General features: G+C 31.1%; 3 protein-coding genes across 4 annotated transcripts in view; 1 reads left to right on the top strand and 2 right to left on the bottom strand.

Moving 5' to 3' along the window:
• Positions 1–15,469: 15,469 nt before the first annotated feature.
• LOC113786341 (uncharacterized) lies at positions 15,470–16,104 on the bottom strand. Its single transcript, XM_027334097.2, has one exon. The coding sequence runs from the start codon at positions 16,102–16,104 to the stop codon at positions 15,517–15,519; it is 588 nt and encodes a 195-aa protein (XP_027189898.1). The 3' UTR covers positions 15,470–15,516.
• Positions 16,105–16,793: 689 nt separating this feature from the next.
• Positions 16,794–19,646, top strand: part of LOC101502600 (uncharacterized) — a 9,039-nt gene continuing 6,186 nt past the window's right edge. Inside the window, exons 1-3 of one of the 2 annotated variants that reach the window (XM_027334087.2) lie at positions 16,794–16,944; positions 17,227–17,329; positions 18,930–18,994. The gene's annotated coding sequence lies outside the window, so the exon portion shown is untranslated. The remainder of the gene's footprint in view (positions 16,945–17,226; positions 17,330–18,929; positions 18,995–19,646) is intronic. The other variant, XM_012719554.3, reaches the window with a different exon arrangement.
• Positions 17,962–18,744, bottom strand: LOC101503891 (uncharacterized). The gene has a single exon (XM_004488284.4). The coding sequence runs from the start codon at positions 18,742–18,744 to the stop codon at positions 18,157–18,159; it is 588 nt and encodes a 195-aa protein (XP_004488341.1). The 3' UTR covers positions 17,962–18,156.

Below are 19,646 nucleotides of genomic sequence, written 5' to 3'. Positions count from 1 at the left end.
TTTTTAACCAATCTTGTGCATCCAATATGTTCATTTGTGTCATTGGATTAACATTTAGGTCATTTTCGTCCTCCCTGTTGGTGTGTACGACCTCGTAATGATCGGAATATATCAGAATGTATCAGTTCTTTATGAAATTAAATCAATTTCATACACACAGCGGAAATTAAATTGTGGCATACAAGATTAGCAAGTTTTATTAGATTGATATGAAATTAACCAAGATGCATACAAGACAAATTATCAGATTAAACAATATTACTTATCACAGAATATGTTTAACATGCATCTAATTTTAATCACATATACAGATATATCAAGATAGTAAATCAAAGGAGTTAAGGGTTAGAGAAGATTGCACCAAGAATTTATACTGGTTCAGTTGTCAACTTGACAACCTACATCCAGTCCTGCAAATCCAAACGGATTTCAGATTTTCTTCTCCAATAGAAAGAATCAATTACAGATTGTCCAGTTTCCTCCCCGAAACCTATCTATCTTAATGATCTCTTTCCTATTGATCACCCTCTGATCCTTGTAGATACTCAGCAATCTAACACAGAATCAAAGTCCGACTCTTTCTTGTTGAGCACTCTCACCCAAGAAAGTAGCCACCAGTTTCTAGCTGGCTTTTCTCGCTTTCGTTTTTGTTTCAAAGAATTATTACAAACAGAATTAAGGAAGAACAAAAAAGTAGTCTTCAATCTTGGTCAATGTGGCTTCTCACAATTCTGGATATTCAAAGATTGTTTATGAGAACCCTTGTCTTTCAAGATCACTTTTCCAGCTATCTTTTGATTGTTGATAATCTTCTTTTTCTTTGATCTGAAAAAGTAATCTCAGTGTATTAACCAAGTGTTATTGATAGTTCTTTTGTATATCAAGAATATTCAAAGTGTATTTCAGATTGTTATTATTGTTTGAAAGAATGATTGAAGACAGTTTATATAGTTTCTGAAAAACATATTAATCAATCGATTTACCAATCGATTTCGTAAAGTGATAAACCAGTCTAATCGATTTGCCAATCGATTATCGTGTGTCTTGTTTTTCTTGAATCTTGAAACTATATAAGCCAATCGATTTGCCAATCGATTCTTTAAACAATAATTTTCAGTAATTATGTTAAGACTGATATGAATCGATTTCGTAATCGATTGCAGATGTTATGTTCAAACTGAAACACATATCAATCGATTGCGTAATCGATTTATCAAGTCTTCATAATCGATTAACAAATACTTAAAATCGATTTGATCACACGCTCAGAGTTCACTGGGTTTTCAAAAGGTTCTGTCAATCGATTTGCCAATCGATTGTGTTTAAGTCAGTGACTCAGCTATTTTGATGTTAATCGACGTGCCAATCGATTTGTATGTATTTGTCTGAAAACGTTCTTACCTGGGATTTAGTTCAATCGATTTGCCAATCGATTGCAACCAAATTTAACTTGATTGAAATTTTACAACATAGATTGTCCAATCGATTTGTATGTCACAGGAAAAGTTATTTTGCAAGTGATATTTAAGCAATCGATTTGCCAATCGATTACTAAAACTGGGGTACCACTGTGACTTGTCCAATCGATTTCCCAATCGATGTATTTCAATCAGGTTTACTTTGTGAGATGTATAATCGATTTGTCAATCGATTACCCTCAAAACTGGGGTGCTACTGACTTGTGGAATTTTCATTTCTAATTCAGTCAGTCGATTGCCCAATCGATTATACCAACACAAACAGTTGTGTTTCCTTACACCCTTGTTATGAAATCGATTTCCCAATCGATTTTCTTCAGTCAAAATTCAACTTTTGTTGATTTCTTGTGTTCCAAGCAACCTGTTCCAAGTGTGTAGGATTTGATTGTTGTTCCTGAAATCTTGCTCAATTCAAATATTAGATTTATCATGTATTGTATGAACATTGTTGAATTGTTAATTATGTCAAAATTAGGAATCAAAGGATCAAAATCCAACAAGATACAATCCTAGTTGGAGAAACCATCCCAACCTGATATGGGGGGATTCTTTTGCACAACAACAATCTAGGCAGCAGTAGCTAAATATTCCTCATCAGCAAAACAATGCACCTTCATTAGAGGACCTCGTTAAGCAGATGGCTGTTCAAAATCTCCAATTTTAATAAAGAACAAATTCCACTATTCAAAATTTGGAAACAAAGATTGGTCAGCTAGCCACTTCAATCAATCAATTGCAGACTCAGGGGTCAAACCAATTGCCTGCACAGTCAGTAGTAAAGAGAAAGGAGAATAACAATGATAAGGAGAAAAGCCTAAAATAGGATGACGACAAAGGAGAAAAAATGGAAAGTGATGAGGATGACAATGCACCAATGGAAAAAAAAAAGCTGAAGTTTCAAGTCTTACATCAACATGGGGGGTTGCTAAAAATTATCATATGGACAACGTCTTGCGTGATATTTCAAGAGGTGTATGCACTAGGTCGACGATATGTAATTTGTATCAATTTGCCGTCTTTATTTCTCAAATTGAGCCTAAATCAGATGGGGATGCAATAATATATGAGCATTGACTTATGTCTATGCATGAAGAACTAAATCAATTTGAGAAAAAAATCAAGTTAGAGAGTTAGTTCCTAAACAAAATATTTTTCGAGTTATTTGCACCAAGTAGATATTTAGACATACACTTAATGAAAATGGTATAGTAATTCATAATAAAGCCAAGTTTGTTGCTAAGGGTTATAATTTATGAGAGGATATTGACTATGTGGAGAGTTACGCTCTAGTTAAAATTGACTATTTTTTGTATTTCATATAAAATCGATGTTAAGTGCATTATAAATGGTGCATTTTCCTGCTACGATGTCATCTATTAGAAAATCAAATTCTTTTGACTAATGTGCATTGGATATGCAAAAAAGTCATTTTAAGCAGGTAATACATTTTCTATTTAATATTTTTATTTAGGTTAACTAATGTTTAATAATTGTATCTTTTGTTATAGGTATATCTCAAATGTTGAATGGCGATGAATAAAGCATGGAAGATTCCATTTTTTGCTAGGATGTGTTGGTTTAGTGAACTTCTAAATATTGAACATGATGACCAACCTAAAAAAAAATGAAAAGATCTGGTAGATGTATATGATAATGATGATGCCACTCATATGGGTAAGGATTAGTTGAATTGTATAAAAATTATATCAATATATTATTTATGGTGTTTTTTGGTTTATGGTGAAATTGACAAACTCCAACCACAAGTAAATGTTTAATCAATCCTAGTTTTTGTTCGTACCCATCATCTTATTTTTAGCAGCTTATTTTCCATATACTTTGAAATATGGTTGAAAATAGGCTTGAAATTTTATAAAATACCGGTTTTTAATTTTAACATGAAAATTACTTGACTCTAAAGTAAATGTACATGAAAATAAAGTACGTGAAAAGTAAAGGGCTTGAAACATAAACTGCATGAATTGTAAATTGCATTGAAACTAAATGACTTGAAAGGAAATTGTGTTGGAATCAAGTTGGTTTTACATTTAGAGTTTTGATGTTCACAAAAGTATTTAATGAGAACCATATATTTGACTTCAAAGAATATAAAAGAAGATCCATGTTTTTGAAGAAAATCCATAATAAGATTTGATTCAAATTTATAATTGAAGAAAATCTAAAATAAGATTGAATTCAAATATATAATTGAAGAAAATCTAAAATAAGATTTGATTCAAATTTATAGTTGAAGAAAATCTAAAATAAGATTTGATTCAAATTGATAATTGAAGAAAATCTAAAAGAAGATTCGATTCCAATTTATAATTGATGAAAATCTAAAATAAGATTTGATTCATATTTATAATTGAAGGAAATCTTTGACCAAGTTGAAAAGATGATATGGTCAAGATTTGATTCATATTTGAAGAAGATTTGATCAACATTTGAAGAAGATTTAATTAAGACTTGAAGAAGATTTGATCATGATTTGAAAAAGATTTGATCAAGATTTATAGAAGATCTGATCAAGATTTGAAGAAGATTTGATTAAGACTTGAAAAATATTTGGTCAAGATTTGAAGAAGATTTAATTAAGATTTGATCATGATTTGAAGAAAATTTTATTTGAAGAATTTACAAACTCAATCTACACAAAATAGGAACATAATCAATCTAAAGTATTTACAAACTCAATCTACACAAAATAGAAATAGAATCAATTTGAAGAATTTACAAACTCAATCTGAACAAGATACAATTCAAAATTAAACAAGGACTAAATTAAAGCCCAAGTTTTCACTATAAATGGACACTCAAGACCGAAGGAGAAAGACATCGAAAAGCAGAAAAGAGTAACTCAAGATCAAAGTTCTTAATTCTTCTTAGAGTTAAAATAGAGAAACACTTGTTCATGTTAGAAATATTTTCTGAGTGTTCTTTTCGAAGAGTGTGAGAGTTATTATTATTATCAGCTTGGTTAGAAACAAATACTCAAGTTTCAATCTTTTGTATTCAACCCGATATTAGTTTAGCTCCTTCTTGAATCTGGGGTTGTCAAGTTGTTAGGAGATAACTTGGCTTGTAGGGTCAAGGTGGTTAGTTCCTCAAAAGTATGGGGTTGTTAGGGTGTTTGGGAAGATTGACTTGGAGGGTCAGGTGCTTTGTAATTCAAGGTATTTGAATTAGTGGATTAAATCCTTCTGAATGAGGGGACTGGATGTAGCTAAGTTATTGGTGAACCAGGATAAATCTATGTGTCAAATTATTTATGCATTCATTGCTTGCTATCGCTAAATCCGATTGCCTCTTAAATGAGTAATTCATAAAAAGCAACCAACCTTCATCAAATTAGTAAAAAATTGTCAATTTTAGCAAATACAATTAAACCCCCTTTGTCGTGTTTGCATCTTCAATTTGTGCTAAAGAGTAAATGACTTGATAGATAATTTATGCTGAAAAATAAATTTTAACAAGGATTTTAAAGGTATTGAAAATATATTATAGAATTGAAAGAAATTTAAAATGTAGTAAAAGACATACTTTTGTTTCTAGAAATCTTGAATCTTTTAGCCGTTTATGATTAGGCTTTAGACATTAAGTATTTGACCTTGATTCCATGAATGGAACCTCTTATTTGTAGAAGAAAAAACTAAGTACCCCCGCTACATGATAAACCAGGATCATGGGGAATTACTCCCTAAAATAGTTTTTTTGGGTGGAACAGTATGCTTTGGTGCACCTATTACTATTGTATCTTCCTTTGTCGAACACAGTAGTACACCCAAAAACTTTGTTAATTTTTGTAGCGCGTCAAAAAGCTTTGATTTCCTATCGGTTAAAAATTATAGACTTTTGATTAACATTGACTTCTCGTTTATTGGCAATAGTCAAACTATCTTGAAGACAAATGAACTTTATTGACTTTTCTGCCGTAACACATACACGCTTAAAATGATCTATAATATAGAAGTGCGCCTAAGAGTGGGGGTGAATTAGGTGTTTAGAAATTTTCTTGTTTTTAGAGATTTAGTGTTTGATTTTTCTGATTTAAGATAGTGTATGGAAAAGATAAATGGCAGAAAAATAAATAACACAAAGATATTATCCTGGTTCCCCTTATAACCAAGGGTACATCCAGTCCTCTTGCACACCACAAGAGATTTTCCACTATTGTTAGAATAAGTACAAGTCCCACCCTAGGACCTTTGTTACAAAATCCTAACAATCACCTTAAGATAGCACATCACTATCTTAGTTTACAAAACTTGAAGAAAGAACACCACTTTCCTCAATTTACAACACTTGAAGAAAGTACACCATTTTCTTCAATTTACAACACTTGAATGGTTTAACAATATTGATTTTGACTTAGATGAATATGATATAATAGGTGATGTACAATGATAACAATCCAATATAATATCAGGTACACTAGAGAACGTTTCTCAATGATATGAAAATTTAAAATCTGTACTTGAAATATAAAAGTGAAACTTCGAATAAATCAAAACATTTTAGAAATTTTGTTCAAAGTTTGTTCAAGGTTTGGTTGTAGGATTTTTTATGTTTGATATGAAGTTATGGTGTATTTATACTCCAAAAACATCTCTTTAGATTCGTGGCCATTGATCCAAGAGGTTTGCTGAAGAAATGCAATGATCCGGAACCATTTCAGAATTGAAAAATTGCATTGTTTCCAAGTGTATTCGACTACAGCTTGTGTGTAGTCGAATACACATCCTTTTAACGTTCAGTTTTATTTGAATTTTGAAGCTTGTATTCGAATACACATTCTTGTATTCGAATACAGATGTTTGAAGATGTTCCGATTTAGCTACTGACTTGTCTGTATTCGACTACAACATGTTGAATTCGAATACAACATTGTATTTTGCCAAAAATATTACTTTCGAACATTATCTATATATTTTTACTTTTTGAAAATCCTTTTGATGCATATGATAAAATGAAAGGTTCTCATGTGCATTTGAAATATACGAATATTAGATTGCATCATGTACTTTTACATTATAAAACTTCTAGCACATTTGACCATAGTTGTATTTGATGTTTGACTTCTTTTTGAGCTTGCAACTTGATCACTTTCCTTGGTCTTTGTCTTCATCAAAAACATGTATTTTACATTCTCCCCCTTTTTGATAATGACAAAACCTTGTTGTTGTTGAGACTTCAAAGTGTTTGATCGTTTTAATCTTTCTCCCCCGTAATACATGTTTACTCCCCCTTTGAGCTTGAGTTCATGCCATCATGTTTTAAACATTTTGAAGACCTACAAAAGTTTTTTACAACTACAAGATACCAATTTTCTCCCCCTTTTGAAATGATCAAAAAGAAGGAAAAACAACAAACAAAATACCAACCATATATAGGGAAAATTGCGAATTTGTTTTAGACTACACACTTGTTGTATTCAAATATAGGATTTTCTGGAGACATGTATTCGAATACATACAATGTGTATTCGGCTATGATATTAAAAATTTTGTTTTTTTTTTGTTTTAAACAAAATTTTCACTAGAAAGACGACATGTAAAGCACATATTCATATTTATAGAACACATAAACATTTAAACCATCAATTTTATCAACATATTAAGTGAAGATTTTAGATGTTGAAGATAAGTGACTTACAAAGAATCAATACCTTGTATTATTACCTTTCTTGACCCACACATAATGCCCATTTGAAACACCAAATTTATTAAAATGACAAGCATTATGTGTGTGGCCATTTTGACCACAATAAAAATATGTAGGAGTAGATTTACTTGTATATGTATGTATATGAGGTTTCTTTTGAATAAAATTCTTCTTATAATAATGATGATCTTTTTGCATAATTATAACTTTTTCTTTGTTGGATTGGTCACTTGCCTTAACAAAGATTGTTTTATTTATACTTGGTTTATCAAATTTTGAGTAACCATGATCACTTTTTTTATTATAATATATTTGCATATTAAGGACATTTTCCAATTCAACTTGTCCATTTTCATATCTTTCAATTACTTTATTTAATTGGACAATTTTGAAAGAAAGAGAATCACACTTGTCACATGTAAAATTATGTTTTAATTTTTCAGAATCTTTTTCCATAGTGTCAATTTTCTCTTTAAGAGATGAAATTTGTTTCTTTAGAGTTGACACTATTTTGAACAGATTTTTACATTCCATAAGTAATTCTTTAATTGCATTTTGAGCATCATTATACTCAATAAATAATTCACTATTAGTATCATTATTATGAGAAGAGTCTTTGTTACTAACCTCTTCTTCTTCGTCGGATTGGTGTGATGCCATCAATGCAACATTTGCACATTCGTCACTTTCCAACTCTGAAGATGAACTGACTTCATTGTCCTCCCATGCTATATAGACCTTTTTGGATTCTTTCTTCTTGTGAGCACTTTTCTTAATATTTGGGCACTCTGCTTTTATGTGTCCTTGCTTGCCACACTCAAAACAAGTGAAGTTTTGATTCGAAGTGGAGACATCCTTCTCCCTGAAAGTTTTTCTTTTCTTTCCAATTTTATAAGTTTTTTCATTTTGAAGGAACTTACCAAATTTCTTTACAAGGGAGGTGATGTTCTCATCTTCAACAGAATTCCCATCATCGATTTTCTCTTTTGACTCCGGTTTTAAGGCAATGCTCTTTGGTTTTTCTTCATGAATTTCATTTTGTTCTAGCCTTTCAAGATCAATTTCATGTTCTTGAAGTTTTCCGAAAAGTGCAGAAAGAGACATCTTTGATAGGCTTTTCTTTTTAGAAATTGCCGTTACTTTAGGTTGCCATGCCCTTGTTAATGATTTCAGAACTTTAAGGTTCAATTCATCATTAGTGAAGATTTTTCCAAGCGCCGTCAAGTGGTTGATCAAATGAGAATATCTTTTCTGCAAGTCCAGAATAGATTCTCTGGGCTGCATTCGAAATAATTCATATTCTTGAGATAATGTTTTGAGTTTGGAACGTTTTACCTCAATAGTTCCTTCATGTGTTACTTCAAGTGTATCCCAGATTTCTTTAGCTGTTTTGCAATGATATATACAGAAAAATTCGTCCATTCCAAGTGCCGATTCTAACATGCTTTTGGCCTTTTTATCAAACAACACTTTCCTTTTGTCATCATTTGTCCATGAGGCTTTTATCTTTATTTCTTCTTTATTGTTGATGACTGTTTTTGGAACATATGGACCATTTTCTACAACACTTTCCAAAAGTCATAATGTTCACCAACGAAACATGGTGGTTTATTGCTACTACCACCATCTCTAAAAACTGGTTGTGCGGAAGCCATTCATAAGGATCGAGGAGCAAATTACCGGAACCTGCCCTGATACCAAATTGTAAGTATAGAAGTGCGCCTAAGAGTGGGGGTGAATTAGGTGTTTAGAAATTTTCTTGTTTTTAGAGATTTAGTGTTTTATTTTTCTGATTTAAGATAGTGTATGGAAAAGATAAATGACAGAAAAATAAATAACACAAAGATATTATCCTGGTTCCCTATATAACCAAGGGTACATCCAGTCCTCTTGCACACCACAAGAGATTTTCCACTATTGTTAGAATAAGTACAAGTCCCACCCTAGGACCTTTGTTACAAACTCCTAACAATCACCTTAAGATAGCACATCACTATCTTAGTTTACAAAACTTGAAGAAAGAACACCACTTTCCTCAATTTACAACACTTGAAGAAAGTACACCATTTTCTTCAATTTACAACACTTGAATGGTGCAATATTGATTTTGACTTAGATGAATATGATATAATAGGTGACGTACAATGATAACAATCCAATATAATATCAGGTACACTAGAGAACTTTTCTCAATGATATGAAAATGTGAAATCTGTACTTGAAATATAAAAGTGAAACTTCGAATAAATCAAAACATTTTAGAAATTTTGTTCAAAGTTTGTTCAATGTTTGGTTGTAGGATTTTTTATGTTTGATATGAAGTTATGGTGTATTTATACTCCAAAAAATTCTCTTTAGATTCGTGGCCATTGATCCAAGAGGTTTGCTGAAGAAATGCAATGATCTGGAGCCGTTTCAGAATTGAAAACTTGCATTGTTTCCAGGTGTATTCGACTACAGCTTGTGTGTAGTCGAATACACATCCTTTTAACGTTCAGTTTTATTTGAATTTTGAAGCTTGTATTTGAATACACATTCTTGTATTCGAATACAGATGTTTGAAGATGTTCAGATTTAGCTACTGACTTGTCTGTATTCGACTACAACATTTTGTATTCGAATACAACATTGTATTTTGCCAAAAATATTATTTTCGAACATTTTCTATATATTTTTACTTTTTGAAAATCCTTTTGATGCATATGCTAAAATGAAAGGTTCTCATGTGCATTTGAAATATACGAATATTAGATTGCATCATGTACTTTTACATTATAAAACTTCTAGCATATTTGACCATAGTTGTATTTGATATTTGACTTCTTTTTGAGGTTGCAACTTTATCACTTTCCTTGGTCTTTGTCTTCATCAAAAACATGTATTTTACATGATCGATCTGTAAGTGTTATTTTAGAAAGTAACATGAACAAATTGATAGTTGCATATGTATAAACTCGTTGAGTTTTGTATGAAATTTTCTAAATCATATACATGTCTAGATTGGCCAATTTAGAGGCGTTATTTAAGAAATAAACAAATCAAGATTAAAAAATCCAAATATATAAAATTATTGAATTTTTTGTACTTATATTAACACATCCAAAGTGACAAATTCATATTGTAAAGTATTTGAACTTATTTAAAATTTTCTACGTCCTATGCACATTTGGGTTGTCCATTCCGCAGGTATTATATAAGCAATAAACACATTCAAATGTATAAACTCATTGATTATTTTTAAAAAATTCCTAAGTGGTATACACAAATTTTGAAAATAATCATTTCAAACAAATCATTACTATTCAGATTTTATATATTTTACAAATATTAAAATTAAATGTTTCACAAATAGAATCCATCATTAAAATCCACCCACAAACAAAATATTTTATAAAAAGAAAAGATAAATACATATCCATGAGCTACTACAGTTGTCGTACATCTATCTTTCTCCTTCTTCGATACTAAAAAATAGTATCCATTTTTGGGAGGATCTCCTTCACACTTTTCCAACAAGGAGTATCCAGCACCACCTCAACCCTGTAAATCATAGCCAATGCCAAGTCTTTGATCCTCCTACATCTCGGCACCAAATCGATATCTTGATCAACATTGTCCTATGTCAGTGCCTCTAAATCTATAAGTACATCTAAATGTATTGGCCTCGATGAATGTTCCTTTGACATTGGTAACAAGTGTGTGTGCAACATCATAAAATACTATGCCATATGTTGAGGCGTACATTACTTCTTCTATAAAATACAAGATATGTCACATCCATATCATACAAGGTCATGGTAGGAGGAGCTAATATGGTTGAATCCCTCGGGATAGTCTGTACATATCCAAATTAACGAAGCATACACTCAGGTAAGTGTGGGTGCATGATTCAAGACCCGTGTCTGATCCATCCTTGAAAAAGCTCTTGCTTATATTTTGTCTCTAGAGGTGTATTTCTACGGCATATATGTATATATACATATATGCCGTAGAAATACACCTCTAGAGACAAAATATGATTGAACAATTGATTAACTTATCATACCCCTCTAGAGAGATATATTATTTAGTAAAGAGAGTACTAATAACTCTTCATCATATTTTTCATTGATTTTAGTCTTATTTTTCTTTAACCATTAATTAACTTAAGGAGTTATTTGATATATTTTGTTGATTTCAGTTCTTTGAATTAATGAAATGTTTATGTTATTATTTTCTTGATTAAGTACAGATTTTTCGGAGTTTTGTGTTGTTACTTTGTGAATTTTGGTGAGAAATCAACATGACCTGTGTAGAGTATTTCAGCCATATATGGAGTTGTAGACGTCCAATTGGAGTCCTACTAAGTGCAAATGAAAGCTAAGATCCATAGATACAACTTTCATGAAAACACCAGAACCCAATTCAGACTCGAAAGAGGAGCAAAATGCAGAAAACGTCAAACAAAAGAAGTTGTGCGCTTGAAGCGCAACAGCTGCGCCTGAGGCGCATTTTCACCCTTTTAACACTGTCCAGGCGCGCCCGGAGCGCAAAAACCTCTCTTGGGGCGCGTAGTGCGCTGCTGAATGTATAAAAACATGTGTTTCTCACGTTTTAGGGATCTTTTTTTTTTTTTTGACTATTGGGAAGTTGGGAGACTTGTGCCCTAGCATAGAAACTCAAAGACGGCCGTTTCTAACACCATCAGAGCAGTTTTATTAAGAATCATTCATGAATCTTTATTGTAATTCTTCTCTAATCTCTGTCTTTTTTATCTCTGTCATGAGTAACTAAACCCTATTTTTCATGAGTAACATCCTTATTTTTCTGATTTGATTTCTAGTTATATGAATGAGTTTATTGAATTATTTTTCTCATCTCTATGCTTAATGCTTTTTATTGCTTGATCAACATTAAAATGTTCTACGATTCGTATTTTGAAACGAGAGTGGACTTTACGAATGTTTGAGATGAGAAATTCATGAATTTGTAGTCTAGGGATAGATGAAGGTCATGAAATCAATTATATTAGTTGCAAAGGCAATAGTTTAACAAGAGAATTCATGTACGGTAAGACTTAATTCTAATCTTAAATTCACTAAGGAATTAGGGGTTACTTTGAAATTAAAGGTTATGTCAATAAGACATTAGGGCAAGAATAATAAAGAGAATTCAGTAATAATTCCAGTAACATGGATGAAATTAGACACCAAGGTTGAATTCAAAGTGAAACTCAATCCTGATATTTTTCTTATTATAAAGGATCAATTTTATTACTGCTTTTTAATTTTAAATATTATTTCAATCAATTTGAGAACTTTTTGTTCAATATTAGTAATTAAATAAAATTCAATAGTAAAACGCAATCCTTGAGTTAAACACTCGGTTCTACCGTTTTAATTATTACTTGCAACGATTCAGTATACTTGCTGAAACACTATCAGATAGATATATACTATTCGTAATATTTAAATCATTAAATAATTGATTAAATTAACAACGTTACCTGAAGTCTTGTATATCCTTCGATCAGACAACTAACTATACAAGAAAGTAAGGATCATAAAACTCTGTGCATACAGGTTCATTGTATCGAGGTCCCTAAAGTACTGCAGCTACGCCCCATTAAGATATGTCTCATTTTGGTGGGAAAAATGGTGGTACCCACCAAATACAACAAATAGCCTCAAATAGTGTCTAGCATATGCTTATCTCGTAGCTGATGGTTTATCCTGATAAAATACTGACATGGTCAGGTTCCTCTAGAACACTAAATATAACCACCCGTATCTTAAATGAGTGCCTCTATTCATATGACACTCATTTACAACTTCCTCAAGGTCAACTTCATGGTATTCCATATAAAGATGTCAATTGTCTCCACTTTACTCAACAAATCATGTGAACACAAGCGACCATTGAGAAAAAAAAATTAGCAGGATAAAGATATTGTCTAGAGTCACGATCATCTCACCTATAGGGTAATCGAAGTTGCTTATGTCAGCTCTTTGCAAATGGTTACAATAGACTAGGATCAACTTTTTCATATCTCGTGTGAGAAACAGTTAACATACTAATGGCATAAAACATGCTTTGAAAGCAATATTTATTTGGAAACTCTAGCTCTCAAAACATATACTCCGTCGTGGTTGATGAACTTCAATTCATCAAAGGGGTGAAAATGATAAATTTTATGATAATTAGTTATACAAGTTATATATTGCTTGATATTTAAACATAATGTGTTTGAATTGTTAATTATGCAACCCATATGCGGGCAGCCACATGGTTGTGAAAAGATCTTAACAGTGAAACATATCCTACCATCCCCCCAAAATTTATCCTTCTCTATAGATTCCAAATAAATATTGCTTTCAAAGCAAAGAGATGTTACAAGGAATCAATGAAAACTTGCACTAGAATACAAAACCACAATACATTAACAACAATAGATACATTAACCACATGCACTAGAATACATTAACCACAATAGATATGATGAAAACCTGCACTTGAGGGCTCCAAATAGATCTACACACCTGCAAAACTAACAGACTAGAAGCAAACAAGTAATTAGGATACCCCTCAAGACACAACCTAAGTCGTTGGGCAAAGGGACATCAAAAGAAAAGATGTTGAGTAGATTCAGTATTAAGGCCATAAAATGAACAAATCAAAACTATTGTACAACCTTTTTTTTCTAAAGATTCTCATCAATGGGCATCCTGTCATGGTAGATTCTCCAAAGAAGAAATGAACAAGATAGAGGAACACATCGATTCCATATAAGTTTAGCTCAAAGAGTAGAAGTTCTAAAAAGACCACTACAAAAAAAAAGATCTACTGTGACACTCAATATTTAGTGATATATATTTATTTGTCACTATAGTTACTTTTAGCTACAGAGGGACTATCACAAATGCTAATTTAGTATTAATTTTATAATAACTTAAAAAAAAACTATTCACATAAAAAATCTATTCACGTAAAAAATCAACTTCCCTAAAATCATTTCACGCCTTCATTCACCCCAAAACCATTTCACGCTTTCATTCATCAAAAACCATTTCATGGCTTCATTCACTGAAAACCATTTCACGCGACGCCTTCGTTCACCGAAAATCAATTCATGCAAGGCCTTCATTCCCATTTTGATTTCCTTCAACGCTGAGAAATTGTCAAGGTAATTTTTGTTCTTCAATGCAATGCCTTCATTTCATTTTGATTTCTGAAATTATTTTTCCCTATTTCTTTTCTTCTCAATTTGTTTCCCAATTTCATCTCAGAAATTGTCAAAGTTGATTTTCACTTTTTCCGATTTCTTCATCGTTTATTTGATTTTGTCCTCAATCAACTCCTTCAATTTCATCTTCAATCTGTGTTTATCTTCAATCGGATTTATCTTACGGTTCAACAATTTACAATTTATGATTTACAATTTTGTTATTCAAACTCATCGATTCAGATTCAAATTCAGATTCAGATTCAGCGATTTAGGGATTAATTTTCAGAGAAAGGATAATGAAAAAGCAAAAAACAAATATGGAGTTTCTCATCTTCAAGCTCAGGTACAATTATATCATGTATTGCAGCTTCCTAACTCTTGATCTTTGAGTCGATTGTCTATTTTCCAATATTCTGATCATCATATGTAAACACCTTAATTATTCTGCCATCACTCATGTTTCAATTGTTGCAATTTCATTCTGAAAAATAAATGAAAGTTGTTCTGTCTACTATCCCTGAATCTGAATTTTGAGATTGCTGGTCTTTCGCTGGATATTAGTGCCTTTGTCAGAAAGTCGGTTTCAGAGTGGTTTACGGTCATCGCTACTACTGGTATTTCATGTATTTAATATAAAATAAGGGTAGAATTTAGGTCATGATAATTATGTGTTTGAATGTTCTATAGCATGAGAAGCAATAGATTTACCGGATAAAGTTTATCTCTCTTTTAATTTAACAGTTATCAGAACTATGTATCACACACTCCAAGATTCAAGTCTTGATAATATTAGAGTACTCTTCAATCTCAAAATATAAATATAAATGAGGACAAAAATAGATATGTTTGATTAAATTTCAAATTATGTATATTAATTTGTACTCTTCAATCTCGTACTGGCTGAGCATTCTCATCAGTGGTGAGAGCAATTCTACCATGTGTACATGATATATGCTAATATTATTAGTTGGATTCCATGTCTCGAGTCCGAATCTAAAATCTAGCTATGTAAGAGCTTATTTACACAAAATAAAAATAAAACAGAACAAACAGAATCATGTAGGAAAAAAACATTTAATTCCTACAAGCAAAAATGAAAAATCTGATTTGTTAGCTTAAAAGATAAGTCTAAGATATTGTTTTTCTGATAAAGATTCCATTGGTACTCAATTAATTAACAAGCACAAGTGATTTCTGATTCTGATAATAATCAAAATAAAAACTTTTCTCAGCTCTTGAATCAGAACAGAATGCAGCTTTCATCTTTTTTATAAAATCCTCACATTTCTTGTTTAATTCCTCTGTGTCATATTCATCAATTATCATAAGGGCATTTTCGTCTTCTTGATCTTCTTCTAAATCTATAATCACATTTTCTGGTTCCACTATCATCAAACTATTTTCTTCTTCTGTTTGGGATTCATTTTCCATAAAGTTATCCACAGCAATTGGTTCTGCAGCATCTGATTCTGATTCATATAATTCGAACCGACTACCCTTTTCGCTTTCGATAACATATTCGATACTTTGGTAAGTTGTTGATGAAGATGAATTGATTATACTAGAATAAAATGCTATAAAACCAAGAAGTGTATTGCTGAGAAGGAACATGTAACTCTTGTCAATGATGTTGCTGAAAAATTGCATAAGGAATGGTTTCAAGGAGTGAAAAAGTAAAGGAAGTAGAAAAAAGAAAACACACAAGAGAGAAAAATAAAAGAGAAGCTTGAAATTTTGCTTGAAACAAAAAGAAGCCATGTCTTAGTTTGTGCTTGTTTGAACTTTGAACCTTAAAATTATGTTACCATCACATGTTTCTCTACTATATATATATGGTGAAAGGGAGGTGCAAAAAGGAATGTGGGCCAGTAGTAAGAATTACTTGGAAAATGTCTCAACTTTCTAATATTATGACTTTCTTTCTTTCTTATGGTAACCAGAGTGCTTATCTGAAGCTTGGACGTACACAAGGCTGGTTCTTGAGTTCGTTGTTTCAATCTTCTCGGTTAGTTTTTAAAAATACAATAGCTTGTATTATTATTAAAAATGCAAAACAATAAGCGGGGTCTACAGTAGCTAACTTCTATTTAGCAATAAAATATCATATATCTTATAATAATAAAGACATACAAACAAGTAGCAATCAAGATTATTATTATTATTATTATTATTATTATTATTATTATTATTATTATTATTATTATTATGATTCCATATAAGTTTAGCTCAAAGAGTAGAAGTTCTAAAAAGACCACTACAAAAAAAAAGATATACTGTGACGCTCAATATTTAGTGATATATATTTATTTGTCACTATAGTTACTTTTAGCTACAGAGGGACTGTCACAAATGCTAATTTAATATTAATTTTATAATAACTTAAAAAAAAACTATTCACATCAAAAATCTATTCACGTAAAAAATCAACTTCCCTAAAATCATTTCACGCCTTCATTCACCCCAAAACCATTTCACGGCTTCATTCATTTCACGGCTTCATTCATCAAAAACCATTTCACGGCTTCGTTCACCGAAAATCAATTCATGCAAGGCCTTCATTCCCATTTTGATTTCCTTCAACGCTGAGAAATTGTCAAGGTAATTTTTGTTCTTCAATGCAATGCCTTCATTTCATTTCGATTTCTGAAATTATTTCTCCCTATTTCTTTTCTTCTCAATTTGTTTCCCAATTTCATCTCAGAAATTGTCAAAGTTGATTTTCACTTTTTCCGATTTCTTCATCGTTTATTTGATTTTGTCCTCAATCAACTCCTTCAATTTCATCTTCAATCTGTGTTTATCTTCAATCGGATTTATCTTACGGTTCAACAATTTACAATTTATGATTTACAATTTTGTTATTCAAACTCATCGATTCAGATTCAAATTCAGATTCAGATTCAGCGATTTAGGGATTAATTTTCAGAGAAAGGATAATGAAAAAGCAAAAAACAAATATGGAGTTTCTCATCTTCAAGCTCAGGTACAATTATATCATGTATTGCAGCTTCCTAACTCTTGATCTTTGAGTCGATTGTCTATTTTCCAATATTCTGATCATCATATGTAAACACCTTAATTATTCTGCCATCACTCATGTTTCAATTGTTGCAATTTCATTCTGAAAAATAAATGAAAGTTGTTCTGTCTACTATCCCTGAATCTGAATTTTGAGATTGCTGGTCTTTCGCTGGATATTAGTGCCTTTGTCAGAAAGTCGGTTTCAGAGTGGTTTACGGTCATCGCTACTACTGGTATTTCATGTATTTAATATAAAATAAGGGTAGAATTTAGGTCATGATAATTATGTGTTTGAATGTTCTATAGCATGAGAAGCAATAGATTTACCGGATAAAGTTTATCTCTCTTTTAATTTAACAGTTATCAGAACTATGTATCACACACTCCAAGATTCAAGTCTTGATAATATTAGAGTACTCTTCAATCTCAAAATATAAATATAAATGAGGACAAAAATAGATATGTTTGATTAAATTTCAAATTATGTATATTAATTTGTACTCTTCAATCTCGTACTGGCTGAGCATTCTCATCAGTGGTGAGAGCAATTCTACCATGTGTACATGATATATGCTAATATTATTAGTTGGATTCCATGTCTCGAGTCCGAATCTAAAATCTAGCTATGTAAGAGCTTATTTACACAAAATAAAAATAAAACAGAACAAACAGAATCATGTAGGAAAAAAACATTTAATTCCTACAAGCAAAAATGAAAAATCTGATTTGTTAGCTTAAAAGATAAGTCTAAGATATTGTTTTTCTGATAAAGATTCCATTGGTACTCAATTAATTAACAAGCACAAGTGATTTCTGATTCTGATAATAATCAAAATAAAAACTTTTCTCAGCTCTTGAATCAGAACAGAATGCAGCTTTCATCTTTTTTATAAAATCCTCACATTTCTTGTTTAATTCCTCTGTGTCATATTCATCAATTATCATAAGGGCATTTTCGTCTTCTTGATCTTCTTCTAAATCTATAATCATATTTTCTGGTTCCACTATCATCAAACTATTTTCTTCTTCTGTTTGGGATTCATTTTCCATAAAGTTATCCACAGCAATTGGTTCTGCAGCATCTGATTCTGATTCATATAATTCGAACCGACTACCCTTTTCGCTTTCGATAACATATTCGATACTTTGGTAAGTTGTTGATGAAGATGAATTGATTATACTAGAATAAAATGCTATAAAACCAAGAAGTGTATTGCTGAGAAGGAACATGTAACTCTTGTCAATGATGTTGCTGAAAAATTGCATAAGGAATGGTTTCAAGGAGTGAAAAAGTAAAGGAAGTAGAAAAAAGAAAACACACAAGAGAGAAAAATAAAAGAGAAGCTTGAAATTTTGCTTGAAACAAAAAGAAGCCATGTCTTAGTTTGTGCTTGTTTGAACTTTGAACCTTAAAATTATGTTACCATCACATGTTTCTCTACTATATATATATGGTGAAAGGGAGGTGCAAAAAGGAATGTGGGCCAGTAGTAAGAATTACTTGGAAAATGTCTCACAACTTTCTAATATTATGACTTTCTTTCTTTCTTATGGATAACCAGAGTGCTTATCTGAAGCTTGGACGTACACAAGGCTGGTTCTTGAGTTCGTTGTTTCAATCTTCTCGGTTAGTTTTTAAAAATGCAATAGTTTGTATTATTATTAAAAATGCAAAACAATAAGCAGGGTCTACAGTAGCTAACTTCTATTTAGCAATAAAATATCATATATCTTATAATAATAAAGACATACAAACAAGTAGCAATCAAGATTATTATTATTATTATTATTATTATTATTATTATTATTATTATTATTATTATTATTATTATTATTATTATAATTTATCAAGAAACACTATTTATGATGATTATTATTATAATTATAATTATTATTATTATCATCCGTTTGTTTCCTTAATTTTCCTTTCTTTATATTTAAGTTATATTTATTAATTTTTGTGTGTTATTTCATTCAATTTTTCAGTTTATTGCATTGAATTGAATGGATAAGAGTTGGATATCCTACAACCCTAACAACTCTCTTAATAAAGAGAAGTACATTAGAGGAGTTACTAATTTTCTTGATTTTGCATTTGCAAAATCAAATGATGGAAAAATTTTATGTCCTTGCACCAATTGTGTCAATTGCAAGTGGCGCTCTCGAGTGGATATTTATGAGCATCTAGTCCATTTTGGGTTTCTAAAAGGTTATGTTACTTGGGTCTTTCATGGTGAACAAGTTAGCTCGTCTAGTTCTCAAAGTGTATCTCAAGTAGA

This window comes from Cicer arietinum, chromosome 1, assembly GCF_000331145.2.
Source record: "Cicer arietinum cultivar CDC Frontier isolate Library 1 chromosome 1, Cicar.CDCFrontier_v2.0, whole genome shotgun sequence".
Lineage (NCBI taxonomy): Eukaryota > Viridiplantae > Streptophyta > Magnoliopsida > Fabales > Fabaceae > Cicer > Cicer arietinum.
This window is presented reverse-complemented; position numbering and strand designations above follow the sequence as displayed.

Excerpts from the sequence above, each read along its gene's own strand:
- LOC113786341 (XM_027334097.2), bottom strand. The coding sequence starts at position 16,104 with ATGGCTTCTTTTTGTTTCAAGCAAAATTTCAAGCTTCTCTTTTATTTT.
- LOC101503891 (XM_004488284.4), bottom strand. The coding sequence starts at position 18,744 with ATGGCTTCTTTTTGTTTCAAGCAAAATTTCAAGCTTCTCTTTTATTTT.